General features: G+C 41.3%; 1 protein-coding gene across 1 annotated transcript in view; it reads left to right on the top strand.

Moving 5' to 3' along the window:
- LOC128743677 (probable serine/threonine-protein kinase yakA) overlaps positions 1–22,631 on the top strand; it is a 42,774-nt gene extending 20,143 nt beyond the window's left edge. The window contains exons 2-7 of the mRNA XM_053840299.1: positions 14,586–15,167; positions 15,242–15,773; positions 15,834–15,955; positions 16,019–16,676; positions 16,784–16,929; positions 22,473–22,631. Coding sequence (XP_053696274.1) covers positions 14,586–15,167; positions 15,242–15,773; positions 15,834–15,955; positions 16,019–16,676; positions 16,784–16,929; positions 22,473–22,631 — 2,199 coding nt within the window. The remainder of the gene's footprint in view (positions 1–14,585; positions 15,168–15,241; positions 15,774–15,833; positions 15,956–16,018; positions 16,677–16,783; positions 16,930–22,472) is intronic.
- Positions 22,632–27,253: the final 4,622 nt, after the last annotated feature.

The raw sequence follows: 27,253 nt of genomic DNA, 5'->3' as shown, positions 1-27,253 counted from the left end.
AACGAAAAGACAAAAACGAAAGAAAATTTTTTGGCGGAGTTTCGGAAATTCCACTGTTTTAATTTCCATTTCTATTTCGTGCTAGAAGCGTTAACTCAACTTGTACACTCATTTTTCGAGTTTTTCAAACTGTAGAGCCCACAGACAATTGATTTTATAAAAAAAAATTAACTCATATCCTACAAATTATTTTTTTGCCCCCGATTTTTCAAGCCAATTTCCAAGGGGGGGGGGGGGGGTGACAAAAACTTTGAAAATGATTTGCAATGGGCTTATAGATATAGAATAGATCTTCAATTTGAGCTTCATGCAGTTTCGGACCGTTAGGAGAGTTGGCGGTCTTTGGTATAACGTTTATCTTCAGCTCGTTTTGTTGACACAATGGGCTGGGGCCAGGTCCGCTTAAAAAAAAACCACACCTTCCTTCGCAATACTTCTTGTCTTGACAATTTCCGAAAGGCACTTCGTCTTGTATATCTCCACGTGTACCGCCATCCGGGGTGAGATTGTGCCAAAAACCAGAAATGTTAATTTGTGAAAATTTATTATATCTATAAAAACTGGTGACCTAAATTCAAAATGATGATGAACATAACATATTTATTCATAACTTAGAGCGGAACACAGATAATATCAGCACACTATTTAGCCTAAACAGGGTTTCAAAGTTCGCGATCAAAAATACTCGGAAATAACGCTTGTAAACAATGTCCTGCATAAACCAACCCAAACAAGAAATCCCATCAACTTGCTATTTCAAAGGTACATAAACTAATCATTTACAATGTATTGAATGGTTATTATGCGTTGAATAAGTTTTGATTACGAAAATAATATTTTTCGAAACTTTGTACTTTTCGAGCTTCACGGAGGTGAGATTGTGCCAAGCCATAATGATCGATCCAATTTGTGAATTTCACATACACAACAGAAATACGTCAGTATACACCTGTACACTCACATTCTTTACTACTGAGCACAATATTTTGACAGATTAGATTGCATCATCCATTTTGGAGCAAATAGCATCATAGGTCTGCTAAGTAATTTAAACTAATTTTTACTTTTGCTTTGGAATTTCAGATGCTTTGAATAAACACTCTAAAATAAGACGAATATATTATACCGTGTATTAACTACCAGTTTTAAGGATGGGGGAGGGGGGTGGCATAGGCCACATGTTCTGCGGCCGCGGGTTCTCGAACGAAGTAGTGGTTACTTTTGTTAAATAATCAAATAGGTATGCCCCCTTAGGATACACCCCTTCATATATCTCCCCCTTGTTAACCCTACAAACGCTACTGGCTATATAAATGCTGTCCATTGAGTACGGACTCATTTTTAGTTATTTCAGACCTCCCCGGGTTATTTTCGTTCATACTTTTTGTATGATGCGTTGTTTTTGGCCGACCCCCTGCCCCTAATAATCCACTTAGTTCATGGACGGCCCCATATGAACTACTTTATACTGATATTTATGTGTATTGTTTATAAACATACTAATGTTCACTGTTTAGGTTTTCAGCTCAACTTTATGTTTTTGGCACAATGTCACCCCCTAGAAGGGGTGAGATTGTGCCAAAGTTCATGCACTTCCAGTAAAATTAGGTTTCATTGTAACTAAACCATCTCTACAGTAGTTGTTAATTGAACAATTTAGTATATATTGATAGGTTTGAAATCAACTTAGTTCCTAAATTGCGTGTATACTGAGATAAAGAACAAAAACATGTGCTTCTTTGGCACAATCTCGCCCCGGATGACGGTACCGCAAACCCCGAAGAAAAGAACAGCGATTTGGACATTCTAATCTCAGTGACCTTCGACCACAGGAGGACCTTATTCGGCAACTTGGGGCGGAAGATATACTTGACGTCGTCGCTTACGTTCCTGGTATGGTAGGGGATGTAAAGTAGTCGGTCCCCTGCCAGTCGTTGTCGTTCAGCTTTACGTAGCTCTCGTCACTCATTAGTCATTACAGTTGCTCCTTTTGGGAGACTACTCAGACACGACTGGTCTCGACTAACGCTTGTAATGTTCGTTTTGGCAAAAAGCTTCTTCAACGTTTGGCCGATTGCTCCGACCACCCGGCCAGAAAAGCTTTTTGTAGGCCTTGCTCTTCAGCTTCTGCTGCACGGTCGCGCACTATTATCCGTTCGACGCTTTCGCCTTTCTTCTGTAAGGATTAGCTCGATCTCTATGAAGTGTCTCACCATATCCAACTTCCTAGCTCCGGGGTCAAGCTGGCAGTACGAACAAAGCATTGAGCGTAGTTGTTTGGCTGTTTAGATGAAACTTACTCTTCGGTTAGAAAAACTCCGTGATAATAGTTTACCATTGCAGATTTAGATGATTGTAGTGAAAATAGGACCGGTGTAAGCAGTAGAACTAATAATGACGTCCTCAGCCAATCACGAATATTTTTGTGTTTGTTATTTAATTTTGCGTCCCTTCTCTTTCGGACCCACAACAAATCCTGCCGGATGACAGAGTGTTCATGAGGTGGCGTTCGTGAAAATATGGTGTTCTGTCAGGGGCTTGGTTTGCTTTGCTTATAAACGGCGCTTATAGTATTAGATAAAGATAATATAGAAAATAGATTGATCGTCTGGGCTTAATTCGAAATAATTTTCATTTTTTCCTGTTAATTTTTTTTTCGTCAGATATTGTAGACTAGTCCCTTTGTCGGCATTGTCGCTTTGTTGGGATCTTATCTCATTTTTTCCCGCTTGTAGAAGTCGTTTCCGGCGATCTTAAGTGAACAACTATTTTATCAACTAGCGGTTAAATTTTAAGAAAGGACATTGTGTCTTATTTTACACTCAAAATAATTTTCACGTCGAAATTACGGGAAAAGTTACGTGAATATTTTCCATCATACTTTTCCCGTACTATTTACGTGAATTCAACGTAGTTTGCGTTAGTATGCGTGCATTTACATAGAAATCAGATAGATGTTATTGTATGCTCCAATAAAGTTCAACTGAAAGTAACGTAGCTCTCTTTAGAGAAATTTACGTGAGTTTTCACGTGGAAAGGCCTAATCAGGGTCGAACATCTTTCGACTGGATGCAACTTAGATCAATTTGAAGGATTATCGGCTTAATACCACTCAATCACGGTTTTTGCAACGATACCAAATCGGGACAAAATAAGATTTTGACGAAAAGCAGCACCGCTTTTAAAGGCTTTCCTACTGGTAAATTTTCTTGTTGATTGCATCGGTGCTGATCAAATATTGACTTGTTTTGCCCCAAGTGTGTTTGCTAAATCTTCAAATATTGTTTGCTTGCCAAACAATGTATAGGAAGGGAAATTCAGACAGCTTTTTTAGCCGGAATTAATATGATGTTGCATTTCTGACCAATCCTATAAGTTGTTCAAAATCTTCAAAGACGTAAGTTTCTTCGTCCACCAAGACACATGAAATTTTCGTTAAATAATCGCAATACATTTTTCGAACTCATGATTTTACAGCAAAATTCTGGTTATCATTGCGGTTAGGGGCGTGTTTGATTTTACATTACTTCAAACCGAAACACGTAGCTGAACCCTGACTTCTGAATCCTGGTGGCATTCCTATTTTACGAATAGCAGTTCGAATAGAGATTCGGATTTCTCTCCAATATCCCCCAGCATACTAATAACTCAGGAGTGCCGCAAGGAAGCAACATGAGACCCTTGTTATTCATACTGTGTTTGAATGGATAAAATTGTGCTAGAAACGATAGTGGTCTCAAATTACTTCTCTGAGAAACTTTTTATTTAATTTTTTGGGTGATTTCTTAGGAAATACAGAAAGAGCTACCGAAAAATGTATATCACTAAAAGATGATAAATTAATAAACAAGAAAAAGATATTTAGAAATATTTTTGAGTGGTAGATTATAGTTTTTTCATCTTTTCTCGGGAGTTTTTCAACACTGTCAAAAATTTTGTGAAATTGTATTTTGCATGAATTGTTGAGAAAATCAAAATTCATAATTTTAAAACCCGAATTAAACAAAAACTCATGCGTGAATAGGCTATAGCCATGCTGTTTATCATGAACAATACTATCTTTCAACGTCGGGCTTCCCAAGAGAAAGTGGATCGAATCCACGAACCATTCAGTTCAAGCCGCAGCTATAAGTAACAATAGATAAATTTACAGTTGACTGTGCCTAATTAAGCTACCCGCTCGAAAGCTCCCTTCTCCTCTATCTCCATTAGACAATCGCACACACCGTTCATTGAAAAGTGCCAATATTTTATACTTTTTATCACCTCACCGGCAACGAAACCGGGCGAGGGCAACGACGGCGGTGACTGGCGGCCGGCGTTCGGCGGGGCATTCTACACACATAAACAGAAGACATGCGCGAATAGCCGGGATATTACGAAACTGCTCGGTAAAACGCAACAATATCAATTGATTCGTGTCTCGTGTGCAATCTATTCGAACTCATTGCCGGCGATTGATAGAGCAACACCGCTGCCATAGCAACTCTATCGCTCTATCTCTATCGGGGGGAGGCGAACGAACGAACGAAAAAAAAAAAGAAAGACAACAAAAACCGTAGGCTTATTGATGGCCAATAATAAACGTTATAATGTTCAGTGATTTCAATCCCAGACTCCAGGGTTTCCGCCTGCACGTCTGGGGGTACTTCCTATAATTGCCTGTTCTAGCCATATCCAGACAGAGCCCCTCCGGCGATTCCCCGATATCTGTCAGCTGGGCTGTGCAATATTAATAGCGCCATATTTATTGCCAATAATATTTGCATCAATTAAACGCTCAATTACAGGGGCTGTAAAAAATCCAGCGGAGAAATCTCCTGCTGGAAAATTATTTTTCACTTGCTTGCTCTCTCCGCCCAACCAACCAATCAACCAACCAACCGGACTTTGACTAAGACAACGGCGATGCCCAGTTCAGTTCGGTGTTTGTCACGTTCTGTGTTACCTTTTCACGGGTTGAATGAATACGCATTTAGCTCGCAGTCTATTTTTAGAATGACAATCACCCACCAGGTGGGCGATCCGAAGTGAGCGCCATCATGGTAACCGTGGTGCTGTTAAGCAATCAGATTCATTCGAACATTTGAAAGGAATATTTCTAGGAATGTTGTTACGATTTTTAAAATTAAATTGAATTTTAAATAGTTTAAAATTCAACCTACAATGAGGAGAAACTAATTGGAGTCAGTTTAATAAAAGCAGAAAAAAAACCGCAAGCGTGAAATTTGCCTCGGTCGTGATCAACACGTGCGGCCACCTTCCTCCACGGTCGGGTTGCAAGATTGTGCGGTTGTTCCACACGTCTGTTCCCGCGAGCGTAGGCTTCCGGCTGGCTGGCCTCGGTAGAAGAGGACCGCCCAGAAGGCGGAAAATTTAAGCGAAGAAGCTCTAATTCAATAAACGCTTTTTCTGCATTCATGTTCGGACAAATGCCGCAGTTTCGCTTTACCGCAGATCCCAAGTCTGCGCCTCGGCGAAGGTAACAACTTCGTTGTGCTTCTTCTCCACTGCATCTTGCACGGCACGGAAGAAGGTATCTCGTGATGATGAGTTGCCATTGCAATGCACATGCCTTTGCGTGTTCTGGTGGTTTGACGCAAAAGGAAACTGCAATGCATGAGAATCAAGAAGAGTCTATTGATGTGACGAGTGGGAATCAGCTGACGACGTGACTCCGATATGGTCGGGAAAGCTTCCGGCGGGGTACTGGGAGAACTGGTAGGGCCCACAGACACACTATAGCGGAGATGAGGTTTCGGGATATGTCTTGGGATGGGCAGTTCTCCGCGGGAGCCTTTGAACTTGGCGTGCAGTGCATGCATTATCCACTGGTGCCTATAACTACGAAGCAAAGCGGCGCTAAGTGCTTTGATCTCCCATTTTTACCTTGTTATACGTTGTTCGGTCTCGTTTGGCACGGATTTCGATGCTCGCGTGCTCTTCACCAATAGGAAATGAGATTTGCAGAAAGGAAATTAAAGAACACAAGTAGTGCTCCGAGCTGAGCTCAAAGCAAAAAAAAACTGCAACTCATTTAACGCATCCTACTTTGTTGGATTGCAGCGGATTGATAACGTGTGTCGTTCGAAACGCTGCCCAACTGCAGTTTGCCTTTTTGTGATAATACTCGAAATGGAAACCAAATGATGTTCATGTGGAAAAATTTCCGATGGAATTAAATTAAACATTTGAACAAAAAAAAGTGAACAAAAACCTCCACTCTTACACACAGACACATCGGACGGACTCAAACCACATTCCATAAATCCATCAGCCGGGGTAAATCTGATCGCCGCAATTCGTCATAATATTTTTATCATTACTTTTCCCTGTGGTCCCGGACCAAGCCGCATCACCATCACCCTGCCAACCGGGAGTGTTGGACCGGGAAGTCGGGCCTGGTTGGTTGGCTGGCTGGCTGGCTGGTTGCATTAATAAACTCTCGTCATTTAAATCTGTTCTCATTTCCTTACCCAAGCCAAACCATCCAACCCACAGTCAGCTTTCGGGCTCAGGGGATATTATCATCATTATCATGTTCAAGGCTGTCGATGTCGACGACGCCCGATGAATCCGGGCCGCGCATCGAACGAAACCGAACAGTTGAAGGAGTATTTCCATACCATATCATATCGCAGACGGCAGTGTTCATATGGAAGGAAGACAAATTCGACCGAAACAAAAAAAAAGACGAGCATCGTAAAAGTCGAAGATTTGATTTTTGTTCCACCGCACCTTTTGCTCGGGCTGAGTTCTGCGTTATTTTTTTTTTCTTTGTGTGGTTGGTTTCTTGCACGTAAATGATGAATTATCTACGGTTGAAGGTAGTTTTTATCGCTTAGCCGGGGGAAGACGACGGCCGGTATAAAAAAAGATCACATTGTATTTCATATTAAGACCTCGCCTGCCTGCTTGTCTGTAACTGTACGTAGGTATGAACCGACCGGCTTAGCGGCGTGATTTTGTATCACGTCCCCCGAGCGAGCCTGACTTCTATTGTACAATGTTGTTTCTCTATTTTTAGAGTACGTACCCACAAGACATGGATAATGCGTTTTTAATCAACCAAGACGGATGCTTTGAGTGGGGGAAAGAAGGAAGATCATTCGTTTGAAGGAGATTTAAGAATGAATATTGCGTTGTCACTTATCGGATCGTAGTCGAGAATGTTCAAATTGGTCGAAGTGAGGCAGTTGGTATGAAAATGAAGATAAATACAGAGATCAAGGAAATTTGATCAGACATCAGGTAAACGAATTAAACCAGGAAAGTGCTAGGCATTTTTTAAAATATCGTACTGTCGTACTTTCGTACAATGCCAGGACTAACTAATGATATTTAAACTTATGAACGGAGAAAATATTTTAAACACGGTTTTCTGTTTTGCCAAAAAAATTCAGAGGAAATTGTCCAGTTTTCTGATACATTACTAATAAGTAGGTAAACTTTCTCAGCAATCAAGAAAAACCATTAACTCGATTTTCTAGAGCATTCACCTATTTTAAAAATGATCCAATGTTAAATTTTCCACAGAGGAAGAAAACTCAAGAAATTATATTCTACCTCATAAAAAATTTTCAAAATATGTTTGCTCGTTCACCGATTTTGATGATCTGATCGGCACATAATCGGTTGTTAGTTTTTTATTTTCAACTCAGGAACAAAATAACACTATTATTTTTGTTCTACGAAACGTGGTTCAACACCTATGAATTTTTGAACAAACCGTTCCGAGTCTGAGAAAATCGGAAAATTTTCTTTACAATTTTCCAAATATTCCTTTTATTCACCGGTCCAGTACCTATATCCAATATTAAAGATAATTTACGCAAATACACCGTGCATATAAATTATATTTGATTGGCTACGCTTAGGTGCTCTAATGACCTTGCCGTTTTGTAGAAGCAGACGGATTACCTACGAATGGTCGAAACATAAATGGCCGAAACAACAAATGGCATAATGTATCTACTGGCCGAATTATAAAAGGTCGAGACACGAATGGCCGGATTAATGATAAAAACAAGCATTTAGACTTATTTTTGTTTTTTAATCCATTCTTTTTACGTCAAAATTGTGATTTTGGTAAGTAAACCGGTAATTTTTACTTCATTATTCAATAAGGTCTAGCAAAAAAGGGCCGACCTGGACCGATGTGATCTCAATTAATTTCGGAGGCCAACATATTATTAAACATTTATACAAAATTGATTTGCTGCTTTTAAGCAGTTTTTACGTTATTGACATTTGAAAAAACATATTTTTTCAGAAAAAATGCCTGTAGCTTGAGAACCGAAAGAGATAGCGACTTGATTCCTTCAAACAAAATGTGCGTTTTCCATGCGTATGAAAGTGCTCAGAACGCATGATTTGTGAGAAATAAACACGAAAGAAGATATAAAAAAACAGATTTTTTAGGTCCAATCCAACCAAAAAACTTTGAATAGCACCAGCCCATCAACCATAAGAGATAGAACTTTTATTTCTTTAGTAAAGTTACTTAAAATTTATTGTTTTTTAACTTTGCTGAACATTTTATTCAGCTAACTTAAGCCATAAAAAAGTTTATATTTTGCACTCGCTTACTATGATGGTCACCCTAACGTCATATACACCGAAAAATGCGGTAGTTAAAATTTACTCCGAACATACCTAGGACTAACGGTTTTAGCGTAATTACTTTTGTCCACCTAGATTTGGGTTTCATCCCACAGTGCAGCGCATGTGTTCTACCGTTTGTTTTATCTTCGAATAATACCAATTGCTGTTTTCTCCAAAAACAAACGCATCCGACAAGCAGAGCAAATCTTCTCTCCACACCCGGGATACCAGAGATTGTACCATTTGCTAACGAGAAAAGCCACAGGCAGCAAAGCACTTCAAAAGAAAAAAAACGCTCTTTGCTTGTCAGAGGAGATAACATTCACCAGAGAGGAAGAAATAGAGAGAGAGAGAGAGCGAGAGAGATAGATAGATAGATAGATAGATAGAGAGAGAGAGATAGAGAGAGAGAGAGAGAGCGAGAGAGAGAGAGAGAGAGAGAGAGATAGAGAGGTGAATAGAGAGAGAGATAGAGAGGTGAATAGAGAGAGAGATAGAGAGGTGAATAGAGAAAGAGAGAGATTGGTGAAGAGAGATGTAAAGAGATAAGTTGAGAGAAAGAGAATCTTTTTCTCTTCTGCGCTGTGAAGTTTATTTTCAGAGCAGGGCAGCATTTTTTTCTTGTATGGACTCATCCTTGCGACGAGTACTGTTATCTATTGTGCCCGGATGTTTATTGTAGGTATAACATGCACTCCATTTTTTGCTATAACCACTATTGAATGAGCGATATGTTTATTATTATTTATGTATGCTTAAGTGTATGTATTGGTACGCTTTTCAAAAGCAGACTTGGTAACCTTGCGGCTACGGAGCTCTCCAGAGCACGGCTTAAGCCTGAGCTCAAGTTGAGGTTTACGTTGAGGCCCAAGTCGAGGTCTATCAGCTTTCTTTGGCTATCTTTGGATCGAACAGCACGTTCCTCACAATCATGTGGAAGATTTGTGCCTTCTAAGGTCGAGGTCTAAGTCCATGTACAAGTGCAAGGCCAGACCCAAGTCTAAGTTGATATCCATGTTGAGGTTTGATCAAAATCCAAGCCGAAGTTCTGGTTGTGTTAACCGATATAATAATTAGTTTTAATCGGTTTAATAGCTGAATTCTGTTTCCACACTTAACCAATTGAGAGTACTTCATAATATTCCATTATTATTCCAGTATTCCATAATATATCCATATACTTTACTAGCTTCAGGCATACCTAATTTATCGTATTTTTCAGTAAGACTAGGCTGCACCGAATGGTACGGTGTCTGCACTCAGTCCGGAGTTCCTCAGAGAAGCAACTTAAGGTCATTATTTCTTGTAGGAATTTTGTAGATATTTGTGAAAATCATACCAATCATTCCCATGCCCATCATCAACCATTTTCGCTGCCTTTCACCACACAACTTTGAGTTAAAATGCTAGAGCATGAGTGCTCCACGTTAATGTCCTAGGAAGAAATCGACATAAAGTCAAAATTTTTTATTGTATTTCATTTTATTTTATTGTGAGAAGAAAACAGCCTCTCACAGTACACCTTGCTCTTTTTTCTTCATTTTATTTTAGTTGCTTACAGCCGGGGTGGCTCGTTCTATACCAAAAATTTCTCTCTAAGATTTTCCCTAGTCATTTTATTTAGTAGGTTGTCCTACTAGGGTCACGCTATCGATTCTTGTGTCGGGACTGCCATCTTAGCTTTAGTTCCGAGACTATACCGGATCAAACACTGTCATGAGCCGCCCCTAACCTGGTGTACAATTGCTCATTAAGTTGAGGAATCGTCAAGCCATCAAGAATAGCGCCTGGCATGGGAATAGACGCTATCGGTATATGACCTCAGTTTGCACCGGGATTAGTTACCCAATCTCCACTAAGGTTACTCGTATTCCGGCTGATATCAATAGAAGGCAAGAGTGAGGGGAGGGGGGGTTATTTCGACTCCAAATGCTTCATATACACATTTTTCCGCTTAGAACTCAATACATTTAATGTATTGTAGCTCTTAAGGAAAAAATATATAAAATAATTGGAGTCGAAATAAAACCCCCCTCTGGCTACGTGGCTAGCTATAGGTGCCTGAGGCACAGATTGTATGCATTATCCAGTCGTATATCAGCCACAGCAGCATTTAATGAACTACTTTAGAATATTCCTGAATTTTCCTTCTCAGTTTTATGCCAGTGAATTCTCACTGCTTCTCGCTTAACTCGTTTATTCGCGATGAATAAATTGCACTCCCAGGAACGTATAACCTCCTAACACTTGGTACTCGGATGAAGCGCAGCAACAGGCGCGATTTGTTCCCGTAAGTTCTAAGGTCAAGACCAAAAAAAGTATCGTCAACCATCATCAAGCGCCGTACAAACCTGCGATCAAGCACTGTTTGGTTAACCAGAGTTTACTTACTTACTTAATCAGCTCCAGACCGTAGTTTCCGCTACTGTACGAAGATGTCGTCTCCATTCCACTCGGTCCATGGAGCAATTCGCCAGCCACGTAGTCTGCGTAGAGTCCGCAGGTCACCTTCCACTTGATTGATCCATCTTGCTCGCTGCGCGCCCCGCCGTCTCGTTCCAGTCGGATCATTATTGAGAACTTTTTTAACCGGGCTGTCGTCCGACATCCTCACGACGTACCCAGCCCATCGCAGGCGATCGACTTTTGCAGTGTGAGCGATGGGCAGTTCCTTAAGCAGCTGATGCAATTCATGGTTCGTTCGCCTCCTCCACGTTCCGTCTTCCATCTGCACTCCGCCGTAGATGGTGCGCAACCCCTTCCGTAAAGGACTACCGGTCTAATCAGCCTGTCAGCCAGTGAGCCTAGATACACGAACTCTTCTACCACCTCGATTTCATCACCGTCTAAATGAATCCGGGGAGGGAGGTCAGCATTCACTTCTCTAGAACCTCTTCCTTTCATGTATTTTTAACCAGAGTTTAACCTTATCTTACTACTCGTTGCTTGTCTGTGCTGTCTATAAGATCTATAACTTTAGTCATCTTCGTAACATACATTAATGTTATCTGCAAGTTATGATAACAAAATAACTACTAGAATTTAACTAGGAAAATTCTTCTTCCTTTCTTTATTCACGAATAGCACAAATTATAACCGAAATGCTAATTCGAATGATGGATTTTCCAAACAATCTGGAAATCTCTACAATACCCAGAACTTAAGCATGTAAATCAATCAAATCAATCAGGAGAATTTTTAAGATTTTCATAACATATATTATATTTATAAAAGAGACACATCAATCAAATATTTCTAGTTTAGGATTTCATAAAATAAAGAGGTTTAAAAAAATATCTTGCGAAGATGCGTTTGAATTTATGAAGCGTTGCACTTTCCTTGTAACAACAGTTGTTCACTGGTTTATTGCTGATTGCAAGAAAAAGTTTACCCATAAAAGTGCGCAATCCCTTTTAAACATACTAATTTAACGTGAATCATTTCGATATCTTTGGTGCATCTTCCAAGAAACATGTTCGTAGTATTATATCTTACTAGCTGTAGCCTGCGTGAATCGCCTCGTGTCTAGTTGACAGCGATATGGAGATAACTAAGCTGATTTTCTATCATTTCCACGATAAACACTTTTTTGATGTAATGAGCTAGATTGCACAAATCCTTCACACGATTGTGAGGACGGTGCTGCTCGAGCCAAAGATGCTGATAGATTCACTATAACGGAGATAACCGGAATGTATGACCAAAACGGCTAAATGTACCTCTAACGCTATGTATTTGTATGAAATGCAACTAAGTTACTGATGCTCGTTTTGACTGCAATCTGGAATCAGTAAGTTGTTTGAGTCTTTACTTACATTTATGTACTAATTTGCCACTGTCAACTGTGGCGCTGGCGGTTTAATCAGGCCACTGAAAATTTCTTGTTCGTTCTTACTAAGAAAACATGAAGTCCTATCCGTGGGCTCTGGTTCGTACCAAACAGAATAAGGCGCTTACTGTACTAGATTAAGCGTTTGTTCCACGAGTTTTAGCTATAAAAAAAAGAATAAGCTATCTCTTAATCGAAAATATTTCTCGAGCTTTTCGGTATATTCCAAGCAATAAGTGTGCCAAAGACACCGAAACGAGTTTGATCTAAAATAGCCCTTTTATGAGCCACTGAGCATTGTTGAAAAGGATAATTTTCCTAGCAATCAGCAATATAATAAAAAAAATAAAAATAAAATAAAATAAAAATTGAAATTTATCGAATCCGTACGGACAATTAAAAATTAGTTTTACCCTTGTGTGAAGAACGAGCAGAGGTAGTAGCATCCCTGAGATTTTGAATATACCAATTTCCACTTTTTCTGCACAGTAAAGTGGGAAACAGCTTCCATTCCTCAATTATTCCACAGCAGATAGAGCAGAACTGATAACTCAAAAGCACTCATCTTGGTCTATGAATACAATTTTTCCTGATGGCAGGTTCAGTAGCTTTTGAGCTATTTCATTTGAAGCCATTTAAATCAATATCCCGCAAACGTTGGGATTCGATTCTGTCCTAATTTCGATTTATAAAAGATTTCACCAGCAGATAATGCACCAACAGCCCATTGTTTGTTACTGTTTAGGAGTTCTTTCGAAATCTGTCCCTAAGTTGTTCATAATCGCCGGATTACTTTAAGATATGTAGGATACCTCCTCTGCCGGGCCCCAGAAGTGTATTAGAAAAAAGTGCAGTGAACTACCTAAGTCGAGTAAAAACTACTAAGATTAAAAGCATTTTTAGTTTCGAATCCCGATGCAATAGTTTTTCCAGCATTCTTTTTTCATGATTCTATTTAAATAAATTAAAAAGTTATTAGTGACTGAAGCCGGTTTCTTAAAGTTTGCTTGACTGTCACACAAAAAGTTGACTATTTCCATTGCGGATTAAAGCCAGAGTCAGTGGTTGCAGTTCATTAGATTGTATAGATTATATGATTCACCAGTTGAAATGAATCTGTGAAAAATTATTGTTACCTGTTATGGTCAGGTATCAAAAGACATTAAAAAGTGAGCTCGTGTTTTAGGTTCGGCAAATACCCTATACTGCTTAGCATGCCTTCAGTGACAAAACAGGAAATAATTTCAAAGTTCTGTCGTAGAAAAAAGAACTGATCCCAACTCTTTGATTATCGTACAGCGGATTAGTTGCGATTTTTTTCCCTCTCCGGCCGGATAACGAACCGTGATTGGGAATCGGACCGGTATTGAAATTATCCGCCCTGCCGGTTACTGATTATTCATCGTTTTTTGCCAACTTAACAGCCAGCCAGTCAGTCAGTCAGAGCCTGTGAGCGGCGGAGCCGTGTCGTAAGCCGATCCGTCGTCGTGTCTCTGTCTGTCTGTTTGTCTGTGTGCTGCTGCGTATGGGTGGTGTACGGATCTGTGCGGGGGTTAAATGACGAATGGTACTTGATTATTCCATTACTCTTGTCTTTTGTATGCCATTTTTCGGAGCTGGTTGAATGAATTCTTAAGACAGGAATGTTGAGGGGTAATTCTCAATTCGATTCTTTGCTTTTTTGTTCAGCTCTTCGACTGATGGTTATTTCCTCTTCTCGGTCGGTCGGTGGAAGCTGAACCAAACTAGGTTGAAACACTGTTGGTTGAAGGGAGAGCAAAACGGTTCGAGGTAGAAGAAAAATTGGAATGATAAAAACTATTCTTGGAAATGGATTCTCTACCCAAACAACATGGGAAGAGCAAGAGATGCGTTACCAACTGAATAAAAGGAGAACTGCCTGCATGTGTGCCTAAGCTTTGTTAAATCAGAGCTAATGCACTGACATTCTAGTCACCGTGTCTGTGTTGTAGATGGGAGATTGTAGATGGTAGATTATGCTGGATTATCACTAAAATATACATATGTGCACGAGTTATGAATTGATGGTTTCCATGATGTCCTTTCAAAATGTATTATAATAATGCTACTGATAAGAGAAAAGCAAACCTCACTCTGAATCTAATTTCAATCGTTTCCTTTCCCATTGCAGGAAATCCTCTCGCAGTCGTCCGAGAAGCTGGAGCACCTGATCGCCTCCTCACCCGCCTCGTTAGCCGCGAAAGCCTCCGCCGAGCAGGATGCGATAGCAGCGTTGCAAGCATTGCGCAACAACAACAATCATACAAAATCAGTTACCTCAGTACTTAGTAAAACGCATCTACAAAACCTGGAAGCAAATTCAGTATCTGTGATCCCGATTGAGAGCATGAAAATTTCATCCTCCAATCAGCAGCAGCAGCCGTCGATAATCCACCAAACGATACACCTGCATCCGACTCAGCTCCAGCAGCAGCAGCAGCAGCAACAACCAAAACAGCCCCTGATTCAGGTCAAGAATCTGACCCAGCTCCAGCAGGAACATCTCGAAACCGCAGCGGTATTAATGGACATTAGCAAAAAAGTGATAATCTCACCACCCAGCTCGAATCCTCAATCGCCCAGCCTAATTGCCGAACAGCAACAACAGCAGCTGCAGCAGAAGCAGCAACAATTACAACAATCGCACCAGTATCAAACCATCAACAATAACAATCAGTCGCAACTACAAAGTATTAAGTCTTCTGTGATAAAGGTAAGTATTTCCCTCGTCCGGTGTCTTTATTTTTTCCGCTTTTCAACTAGAAATTCAACTCCTTCTACCAGCAGCCTCACGAGTTTCTCCTGAACAACCTAAAGCGATCCCCCAGCAGCGAAGAAATGGATCTCACGATGAAACGCCTAAAGGTGGAACCGAACATCCTTTCACCAACGCTTCCTGCCACCACGCTGGTGAAGAAGAATGTCATTAAACGGGAAAGTTTGCCGGAAATAGTCGCAGACGATCAAACCAGCCAGCACAGTGACAGTGCCGATAGTAGCGACTCCGGTCGTTTGCAGATGGACATCTCTTCCCAGGATGCCGGTTCGGAATGCACCACGGACGAGATCAAGCGGTCGAACAACAATAATAACAACAATAACAATCATCATCATCACCACCATCACCACCACCACCACCATAATAGCAGTAGTCAGGTTGACCACATGGGACGGGAAACGCCGGATAGCTTAAACTCGATTGAAGAACAGCAACACCTGCAGCAGGTACAGGTTCATCTCGGGCAGCAATTTGGTGTGCTGGCTGATGGAGCCGATCCAGCCACAACCCAGCTGTGGCAGGCACTGGCGCAAAATACGAGTAAGTAACCGAAATTTCCATCCCCCCATGCCAACGTATTCTAAAGGAATAAAATTACAGATCTCATTAACGGTGCTGGCAACGAAGCAACTCAACTCCTCCGCAAGATGATAAACGCTCGAGCACTTGGTCTGCAGTTCTCACCATCCATACAGATCACTCCCGGTGTGTCCCTGATCAAGGTAAGCTCGCGTCACTCAACTCCGTTTTTCTGTTTACTAACCCATGATATCATCATCCTATAGGCTGATGCGAGTCGCGGCAGCGGCCAGGGCCGCCGGAAACAATCGTGCCCGAGTCGAACACCGGTGGATGATAATCCGTCGGCGAACACACCCATGGAAGCCCTCAAGCTAACGACGTCCACCGGAAAGTCGGCTGGCGGCGGTACAATGACTGTAGCGACCAGCAACAGCGGAAGCAGTCCGATTCATCTGGACGCTGCCGCCATCAGTCACTTGAACCGTGCCAATTCAGCCAATATCCTATTTCGAACGAAGCAGCAGCACGACGCATCCCCGCAGGGGATGGCAAGTTCTATCGAGTCCAATAGTGGTAGCGTAAGTCCCCAGCTCCTAGCAGCGGGTAAGAATGCTGCTCAGCTAGCTGCGCAGCAGCTAGCCCAGCAATCCGCTCAGCAGCAGCAGCAACAGCAACAGCAATCACAGCAGCAGCAGCAACAGGGCCAACCGCAGCAAAATTCCCAGCAGAAAGATATGTCTTGCACGAATTGTGGAACCACCACGACCACCATCTGGCGGAGAAACATCCGCGGCGAAATGGTCTGCAATGCCTGCGGGCTGTACTTCAAGCTGCACGGCGTTAATCGTCCGCACACCATGCGACGGGATACCATTCACACCCGCCGGCGTCGCCCGAAGGGTGACAAATCAACGAGAAGGAGTAAGTGTTTGTGTTTGTCCGGTTTTGTGTTTTGTTTTGGGGCAATTAGCCGCAGATTAACTGATCATATTTTGTCTTTTTGATTGTTTATTTTACCCCTCGGACAGAATCGATCAAGCAGGAAAGCAGCGAGCCGCTGGATAACGGCGTAGCGGAGGGAGCAGCTGACTTGCAGGCCCTGCAAAATCACAACCTGCTGATTGCCCTGAGAGATGCAGCCCGCGCGACACCTCCGAACTTCTCGATGCCACCCGTGAGTATTGGTTACATTTTGATTTTCTTTTTTTGCTTTGTGTTATGTAAAGATCGAGCGATTGTCGAATGGTTAAATTGAATTTCGGGCCGCACAGAAGCTATTTTTGATTTTCATGGGAAAAAGTTGTTTTTAACTTCAAAATTTCGTAAGCACCGGTGAGCGACCGATTAAGTTGGCTTGCAATTAGTCCCATGTTAGCAAGTAATATGGTGTACAATAGTTAGGAAAATCTTGAGGTTTTATTGATTTCGTTAGTTAATTGTATAGATAGTTGTATTTATTATTGTTTATTGCAAATTATCGTCCAATCAGCATTCTTCTTGCTCTATCTAAAATCTTATTACCTTATTACCTTTATTATAGGGACTTATTACCTAACAACTGAATAACTATTTATTTAGCACAAAACAGCCTATTGAATTCTTTCTAGTCAGGATACCGCAAGCATTACAGTACAACCACTGACGGTACTCACCAAAATTGAAAATGATATTGGCTGCGCATTGAAAGGCATAAACTTGTCACTGTCGTAATACTCCTCGACTTTAGCAAAAGCTTTTGACATCAACCACTCCCTACTTTGGAGCTAGTTAAAGCATTTATTCTAGTTTGAAAGATGTGCTATTGATCTACTCCGATCATATTTTTCGGGAAGGTCGCAATACGTGGAATTTAACGGCAGAAAATCCAGCTTATCCACCGCAACAAATGGAGTCCCGCAAAGGTCAATTTTGGGACCGCTTTTGTTCACCATGTTCATAAACGACCTGCTTTAGCACCTTCAGCACTGCAAATTTCGCTCGTAAGCCAATGATTTCCAGTTATATATTTCCAGAAAAATTATTAAAATTGCTGAGTGAAGTAGGTTCAATGGCATTCGAGTAAATGCGACCAAAACTCAAACGATTATTTTTAAATCGAAGAGAATGTTTGTTGATGAAGTTGCTAATATTGTTTTTGGAAACAAAGTTATTACCTATGCAGAAGTGGTCAAAAACTTGGGCATGCTTATGGACAATTAAATTGGCCAAGTTTCAGCCGTATAATAAAAAAGTTGACGGGTCTCTGCACTCATCAGTTGTACTGCTGCATTTCACTCCTCAAGCCATTCGGTTGCAACTAGCAATAAAGACTCTTATAGTTCCATTATTTGATTACGGAAATGTGCTATATGATGCAGCTGTCTCTAACGAGAACTTTAAAATACTCAAATACCCCGGCCGTGAGTCGAAATATTTTGGGATAAAGATGGAGTAATCTTGACGTCTGGCGATTTAAGATGGGCAACCGTACTATAATGAGCACCTCAGTGGCCCAGAGGTGGAATACCAAGATAGCGGAGAGAATGAGCATATTAGTACGGCGGATGAAGAACAGCAGGTGAAGTGATCGAAGCCATCAAGTTGGGTCCGGATAGGTTGGACCGAAGGCTTGCGGTTGATAGTCAGAATCTGGGAAACAGAACAGCTTCAAATCCGCGTAATCATTCATCAAAATTGCCTCTGAAGGTATATGTAACCTCAACGGAGATACGAATTCCACCCTGTTATGTGAAATTTGTTCAGAACTCTGCGGAAATTTTGATGGCTCTGAAAAGGGCCGATTATTTTAAACTGATTCCGATATCGCTGATTTGGATGCCTCCACAGCAAACCGATTGATAATTAAGACCGTTGCTGATATAGTTCTGATAACAGGATGAGTAGAATAATGCAGACCTTGCGGTAGTATTGATATTATTTCTGTCAGTATCAGGCAGTATAGGCAAGCCACAGTAGTCCATTGGTGTATATTTGTGTCGTCTGCAATGTTGCAAATCTAGCAAGAAGTAAACGATGCTTACCTGTACGCGAGCGAGTGTGAGAAGCATAGCAAAGCAAAGCCTGGGATCCCGTTATTGAAACTTGACCTTCTGTTTTTATACGACAAACTTTGCAGCCAGCTGTTAGTGTACATGACGCAGACTCTCCCAGCCAAGATACGAATATACGACGACCAGCAACGTACCTTAAGGCCAACTGGGTGAAGCTACAGCCCGCGAGTGTGAGCGGCGCACTAGGATGTATGGCTGCAGATTTTGATTCACATCTTCTTGTCTTCTTCATAATACGCCCTCGCTTACACACGCGGGTAAGTGTGCGGGCCTCGCGAGCAGTCGGTGTCAGCTGCTCTGCTTCGGTTACAATGACGAGCGAGAGCGACGACCGTGGCTGATAGCTAAATACAGACTCGGAAAAAATCGTCACAGTGCATGAAAAAATAAGAAAAAGAATCCGAGAGAGATGGTCATAGCAATCTGTTCGTTAGAACGAGAACGCGTGTGTGAGAACATTTGACAGCACGAGTGCGGGCTTCGGAACACTGGTCGTCTGTGCTCGAGAAGCGGAACAGCCGTGAAGAAAATGTATGGAGAATGATCAATTTTCACAAGTAGATGATTTTCTGATTCCGACCAGTGCAAAAGCATTGAAAATTGGTTGGGATCGGTCCCAGATTTCGTTACGTCGTTTATCCCCAACAGCAAGAAATTTTGTAGGGCGGCGTATCAGGAGGGTTTTATGGGGGCCCATGCTACTACGGACCCTATTTTGCTCTCCTGCAAATCCTGCAGATATGTTGGGAGTACAACTTGTCCACGCATCATATTTTCGTGGATTGCAGGGCAGCGTACGACACAGTCGAGCGCAAACAGCTATGGCAGATATGGCACGAGAACGGTTTTCCAGACAAACTGACGCGGCTGATCAAGGCTACCCTGGAGCGAGTGATGTGCTACATGCGTGTTTCAAGGGCATTCTCGACTTCCTTCGAATCGCGCAGAGGGTTGCGGCAAGGGCAGTCCTGTATGTTCTGTATCCGACGTTTCAGCAATTGTAGCCAACGCCAAGCCTTTGCAGAGAACCTCGGCAACATTACTAGAATTATTCGTCACGGTTTCGAAGGAATTTTCGAACTTTTCTTGTAATATGGCTCATCAGGCGGCGCACACTTTCTTCGTCCATCGTTTTGGCTATCTTATTCCAGGTCTTCATCTGATTGATGTCTTTGACAACTTTTACCTTTGCCTTGAGTCTCTTCTTCATAATTGCACAGTATTTCTCAATAGGGCGAAACTGGGGGCAATTGGGTGGGTTAAGATCTTTCGGAACAAACTGGACCCCTTTCTCTGCATACCGTACTTGAACGTCTTTGCCAAATCTGGCCAAAACATCACGGGATGGTGGTAAGATCGGATGAACGGTAAAATTCGTTTGTGGAGACACTCCTTTTGGTACAGACTCCGACGTAATTGTCTTATTTATAATGAGAACTTTCGTTTTTCTGTCACAACTGCAAATGCCCTGCCAAATCATGAATTTTCGGGCAAATTTATCGGCAAAACCAAATTTAAATTTGCTTGGAACATCCCCCCGAACCGTTGCAAAGTAAAATTTTCGACCTGGTATTTGCCCGAAGTCAGCCTTGACATAGGTTTCATCGTCCATCAGAAGCTTTTGAGCACGTATTTTTGCCACACTATCCTGTTTTACGGTTTGATTTGGCTGTTTGCTTGCTCGATACGACTTGATTCCTTCCCGGAGTCGAATTCTCCTCACGGTACTATGGGCAACACCGAATTTTCTGGCCAAATCACGGACCGGCAGCAGTTTCCACGCAGTTTCCGGTCGACAGTTCCAGTCCGATGATTAGATTGAGGCTTCCGAATCGTCGACAACGTTTCCTTATACCGTTTGATAACGCGCCATACGGTATTTCTGGGCAATTTCAGCTGTTTAGCTAGCCCAGATGCAGACTAGATCTGCAGATGCAGATAAATAACACGGGTTCATCGGTAGGAACAGTATCCAGCTTTCAAGGAGGGCTTTCTGAAGGGCACAGTTTGGTTTTGACATTCAATGCAGGAGCGGTTACTATGGAAGCCACTAACGGTTGTTTGCCGGTTGAGTGGAAAAATGTAACCATTGTTTAGTTTTCGCAGACCAGCCGAAGAGGAATTTAGTTATACGGAAGCGCAGTTTTGTGGCTATTGTTTGCTGAAATATTGTTACATTGACCCAATGCAAAGATTATTTCATAAAATGTGTGCTAAGAAAGCACAAAAATTCGCTTCCCTTCAACTAAATTACTTTTCTGCTGGCCTAAATAATGTTTGCATTTTTTTCACTCAACCAACAAACAACCGTATAGTGGCTTCCATAGTAACGGCAGTAACCGCTCCTGCATTTAATATTAAAACCGAACTGTGCCTTTCAGAAAGTTATACCCATCAGCAGCCATTATCACTCATGGAAAGCTGGATAGAGATTGAGGCTGTGGATCCACCAACTTTGGACTAGTGGAAGAAAACAGCGAGATAGCTGAAAATGGCAATGCGGCTGAAAAGAACGCTCCAATAGAAATATTCCAACCAGTCCGTCGGTAGTCGGTAGCTACTTGGAACATTTCCACATTATGAATCGACGGATTTGATAATACAGGCGTTACATAGATCCCAACTTTATAGGTTCGACAGATTTCGGGAATTCAACTTGCAGGCCCATCGTCCGTGTATAGACTTCAAGGCCGCGTATGATGAAGTAAAACGAAATAAGTTATAGTGGACTGAGATTGAACTTGGCTTCTCAACAAAGCTTATCATGCTGATACGTGCCACCGTTGCTGGTTCCACGCCAAACTTCAGGACAGAGGGTGAGATATCCATAGTGCAATGGAGGCCATCATGGATCCATCGTGCGTTGTCCCGCAGTTTGCAAGTTCGCACAAAATTCGCTATCTACAAAGCGCTTATTCTTCCGGTAGCTCTGATAGTTCATATAGTTCAATCGCCCCTAACACCCGCTATTCTCTCATCCTCGTTAGCAGCGCTCATCCAACAGGTACGGGGTCTTCCTCAACCTCGATTTCTCGACGACCTCTGTCGGGTTTTCTGTTGAATATTGTTTTCGCTTGTCTTTCGTCCGGAATCCTTGCTACGTGGTCAGCCCATTGTAGTCTGTCGTGTTTTATTCCCTTCACAACATCCGCATTTTTGTATACTTGATAAATTTCGTAGTTTATGCGCCTGCGCCACACTTCATTTTTTAATATGTCGCCAAGAATTGATGTCGCTCTCTTTCAACGTTCACGCTACGTGGCCGTGGAGTATTACCGGGAGAATTAAGCATCTTATAGAGCGCGAGATTCGTACAGAGCTTCAGGGTACGGGATTTCAGCTGACTACGTAGGATACCCTATTGGCAGCTGCAAGGGAGTGCTTGGTTTGGGTAACTTTTGTTACGAAAACCTCTAACGTTTTGGTAGTATATAGAGACCAAGTGAGTTAGTAGCTGTAAAAAAAACTTTAGCGCGTGCGTTGATATTGTCTTTGGTAATCGGCTGATTTGGTTTTCCATTTTTTGAATAAGTTTCAGTATAAATTTTACAAAAAAGCCGGAATTTGATTTCATAGAAGCACAGCATTTTGGTTGTACAAATCGTTTTAGAAATTAGTATTCTTTTCAGAGTGACGATTAAACCTCAACCTACCCTTTTTTTCACAGGCCTTCCAGCACTACCTGCGAGTGACGCAGAACTTCGATCCGACCAGTGCGGACATGGAGGCAGGCGACGACAGCGGTCCCGAGAACGACATCGACTCGTGCAATCTGCCGCTGAACCTGGTCGCCACCCAGCTCGGCAGTGATTCCTCGCAGCACTGACTGCGTCGGAAACCGGTCAAGGCCAGCTAGGGCAAGCGGAAACCGCCGGCGAGGAAACGCCGCCGTCGCCGGAAGAAGAAAGACGACGGCCAAAAAGGCGGCAGCAGCAGCAGCGGCAGCCGGAGGAGGAACCACAATCATCAGCAGCAGAAGAAGCAGCAGCAGCCCTAGAACTTATACAATCTTCCTCGAGTATTCGTTTGTTTTTATTTTAGATTGCTGAGTAGAAGTGGACAACTTCTACCAACAATTGCAAATACTAAACTATTACACAACTAATCAATTCGACTACTGCAAAAAAACGTAGGCAACACTGAAAGAACCAAACATGGTAGAAGCATCTCTACAATTCTTAAAAAACTTAATTTCGGCCCCCCTAGAAGTAACGGGAGTAGGTAGAGGATAATTCTAAAAAGCTTAAAACATGCAACAGAATACTAATACTCAGTAGATACGAACAAGTTAATTGCAAGAATGGCAAAGGAAATACTCTTAGTTTTTATATATGAATACCATATAAAAAATAACTGAAAATCGTTTTTATAAAATCCCGCGTAGCGTCGAACCTTTTATTCGGTCACTTAAGCATGCAGCGCATACTAAAAAAGCAATAAAACTATCGGCAGAAACGTATGTTATCGTCCCTATAAGCCGAACACAGCTTGATATTACTAAAGTATTTTTAATCGTTAAACTACAAGAAAAGAAAATTAAATTTTGAGCATGCTTTTTCTTTCCACTAATTCTTTGGACTATACCGTTTGATCTTGTGCTATTATAGCAGCCACATTTTTAAGTTTGACGTTGACCCATTTTGAATCGAATTTTAATTGAATCACATTGAAAAAAAAACACTCAAATTTTGCCTAAACAAAAAGGAATCATAGCCGAACACAAAACCCGGAAAAAAATATGTGATAAACGTTGTTGGTTGATATTCTTAAACGATACTAAGAGCAAGAACGAATTATAAACTGGAAAGTAATGAATCAAAATTAATTTGTAGAGATGCAACAAAGGCAGTAAAACCCAAAAAAAACACAACAGTATAAACTGTAAATACTCAAATCTTCCCGCTGTAGGTCTCCAGCTGCGCTGGCAGCTGGACAGTGCCGAAGCTAAACATTAAACACTTAAGCTCCAAATAGCCTTTGGTTGGACGTAACTTAGTTTTCGCTAGCCTAGCGTTCTTTTACTTAAAATTCAAACACCATGCACGTGATCATCGTTAGTAGTCACAATACTTAATTTACACACGCCTACTTTGATAAGAATCGTTCCTTCGTTCAGCTGAGCATCCATGAGTAAATTAGCTCTCTTATTAAAAAAAACAAATTCCATCCAAACTAATCTGACTTAAGCATAGTTCCCCAAGCAAACAGACAAACAAATGAACAAATAGTGCTCGCCATTTCGCCATCGGAACGCCAACAGATTGTACAGTATTAAGCTTAACAAATTATCCTTCCCATTTCGCGTATCAGCTTGCCGTCCTCAAGCTTCCGTAAAAGATTTCATTTAATCCTAATAATCGCAGAATCTCGTTCGTTGATCTGACCTATACATGCCTCTATCAGAGAAGATGTAAAAGCAAATACAAGCAGTAGTAAACAGTAGCAAAAGCCATCGAATCACCTACCGAGCAGCGCAATCCGAATGAACAAACATTTAAAATCTAGTCATTTTACCACACGCGTCGTCCGTTGAATGAATCGGTCACCACGAGCAGAATCTTCTCCCTGGCACTAATTTAGCATCCCACACTCTCAGTACTTACCTATTTTAGAAATTATCTACCCTGCATGACAATTCATCCAAGAATTATAACAGGCTCGTTTGAAACAATCTATCACTACTTACTTACTAATCAATCAATCAATCAATCAAAGGACAAGCAAACAAACAAACAAGCAAGCGAAGCGAGAAAAAAGCGTTGTATACCAGTTGTTTACCAGTTTAGTTGTAAGTTAAAGTATTCCTTGTTCCAAAAAAAAGTAAACGAGAAACAGTAAAAGGAAAAAAACACTAATTTTCGGTAGAGTTAAGTTAGACCCCTCTTCCCAGCCCAGCCTAGCAACACACCCCCATCAGCAGCTTCCTCGGCAGCGATTACCACTCTATTACTACTACTATTACTACTACCACATTTACTACTACTACTACTATTACTACGATTACAACTACTAACTGTAAGAGTGCTATTATTTTTTTAAAATTTGTGTATAAGAAATACTAAAACTCTGCAGATCTGATTTTAGGATTTTTAGGCCTTAGGAGAAAAGCACACCCCACAAACACCACATGCACGGCTTCCCAATTTTTTCCCCAGCCACCCACACAGCACAGCCCACACTTTGCGGTGGGTCGTGCAGCACAAAAGCAAATCGCAGCAGGCAATGCATTGATCATTTCAAAACGGCACTCAACCCTGCCAGCCAGGGTAATGCCGTCGTCATGGCAACACCGAAGTTAGTTTTCATTGTTTATTTTATTTGCTATGGAAGTGAAAAAATCTTTTTCTCTTAAAATGCGATCTCTGTTCCTAAACGTTAACTAAGCAATAAAAAAAGTTGTAGGTGGAATTCAGTGATTATTCAGTGTAATCGGAGATCCATCCGGCGTACAGGGCGCAAGCGCCCGTTTACTATACCGTCAACCGAACCGCAGCAAGAAAAAAGTCTAAGATAATTCGAAACGATGCAGTATTTTTGCGTGGCTTAGCAAAAGTAAAAATCAAGCAAAGAAATAACGGTATGTTAGTCAAATCACCCAATTTTTCTTTATTTTTTTAAATATTACCAATCGCAAAGGCGGCTGAGCGAGAACGCTCAGAGTGCGAACAACTTCCGGGTTTAAGTTTTAGTAGATACGACAAATGATAATAGAGGAAGAGGCATCCAATTTTGCGCTAGAGCAAAGAGTTAAGAACAAAAAACGTGATCTTTAGTTACAAGGCCAATCCCATACTCTCTCAATCAAATACAACCCCACACATACACACATGCATGCATTCATGTATTTATTTCATTTTCGCTCTAACAATTACACACACATGTGCCGAGCACACACACACTCTCTGCCGGAAGCCTCAGCCTTCTACTCTAGTAGTCTATAGCAACCCATTCGATATCGTTTAGGCTTTACTTAGGCTAAGTAAAAGTGGAACAAACACACACACTTATACGAACACGAGAACACTCACCCTTTAACGGCGGCATTAAACTCATACTCACTAACTTCGTTTTGTAGAAATATTATACCGAATACATTCAGCCCATTATTGTTGCGTGTTTCATTTTTCAGCTGATCTACTATTTCATTGTGTAGCAGGTGTACTAGAGACACTACTTGGCTATACGCCCCTTAGTTTTAATCGCAAGCATTTTAACCTTCCAGCTGTTGCGCGCGCTAACCACTAATTTCGAAAGTAAGAAGAAAGTAAAAATGTACGAAAGTAAAAAAAAACAATGACAGATACCATTTTTCATACCAACTAATTTATTGCATCCCACTCTTGATGTTTTTAGCAAAAGGAAGAAAGTGAATGAGAACACTTAAAAATTGTGAAATGTTATACCAGTACTTTATGACAGGGTTTTTTTTAAATAATTCACCTAGTTTTAATGTTAGTGCTTAGAGAGATATTGAATTTTAGCTCGATGTATGGCTTTCCTACTTCTAGTTGTACAGAAAACCTTGCCCGAAAAGATTTCTTTGAATCTCACGCTCCACATCCCTCCCCCCCCTGAAGTCCTTTGATCCTTTCTCCCCTTCCCCCGACCCAGAGTAAGAGTCCAAAAAGATAACGTCTCTAGTTTTAAATGCTTTTATTTTATCTTATTTAAACACTCGAGCAGCTCTTTCGGTTAATACATGTTAATAAATCTACTTATACGCGAATACGCCCACTTACACTTACACATACACATACATTTGTATACTTAAGACGAGCCCTTTTTTTACCTAACTAACAGCAGCCCACTTGTGCGGAAAGTGGGAGCTGGTTGACCAACTGTCCATGTATAGGACACCCCACTCTATGTGTATAGTTGTATTAGAAGAAAGCAAAGCAGCAAGCAAATTGTATTATTCATCCCCACTCAAAAACACCCAAACACACGAACACACTGACTCCCCCGTTTACTTCCTCCCACTAGTAGTTACGGCTTAAGTTTAGACTCAATCGCTATACCCGTGTGTTATCGCTCTGCCACACCGTCTCTGCCCGTGAAACATTTGCCCAGCAATCAATCAATCATACTCAACAAAGCAAAACTAAAAAAATGTTAGCAACAAATTGACAACGGCAAATGTATGTAAGCAAGTAAGCAAGTCACATAAAGTGAAAATGAGTAGAGAAACAACCTATAACAGCAATAAGGAGCAGTGAGACAGAGCAAAAATTAAAAAAACGAGCAAGAAAGGGTAGAAATTATTACAGTAATACTACAACAGAGGAGATAAACAAACAAAAAACACTACGGACAGAAGACCAAGCACGATGGAAAAGAGAGGGATCGTTACGCAGAAAACAAGATACCCACACAAATTCGATTATTTTTAATTAATATTATTATTATTATTATTGTAACATGATGATGATACCCTATTATGATTACTTT

Source organism: Sabethes cyaneus, chromosome 3, assembly GCF_943734655.1.
Source record: "Sabethes cyaneus chromosome 3, idSabCyanKW18_F2, whole genome shotgun sequence".
Classification (NCBI taxonomy): Eukaryota; Metazoa; Arthropoda; class Insecta; order Diptera; family Culicidae; genus Sabethes; species Sabethes cyaneus.
The sequence above is the reverse complement of the archived record's forward strand: the minus strand, read 5'-3'. Positions and strand labels throughout refer to the sequence as shown.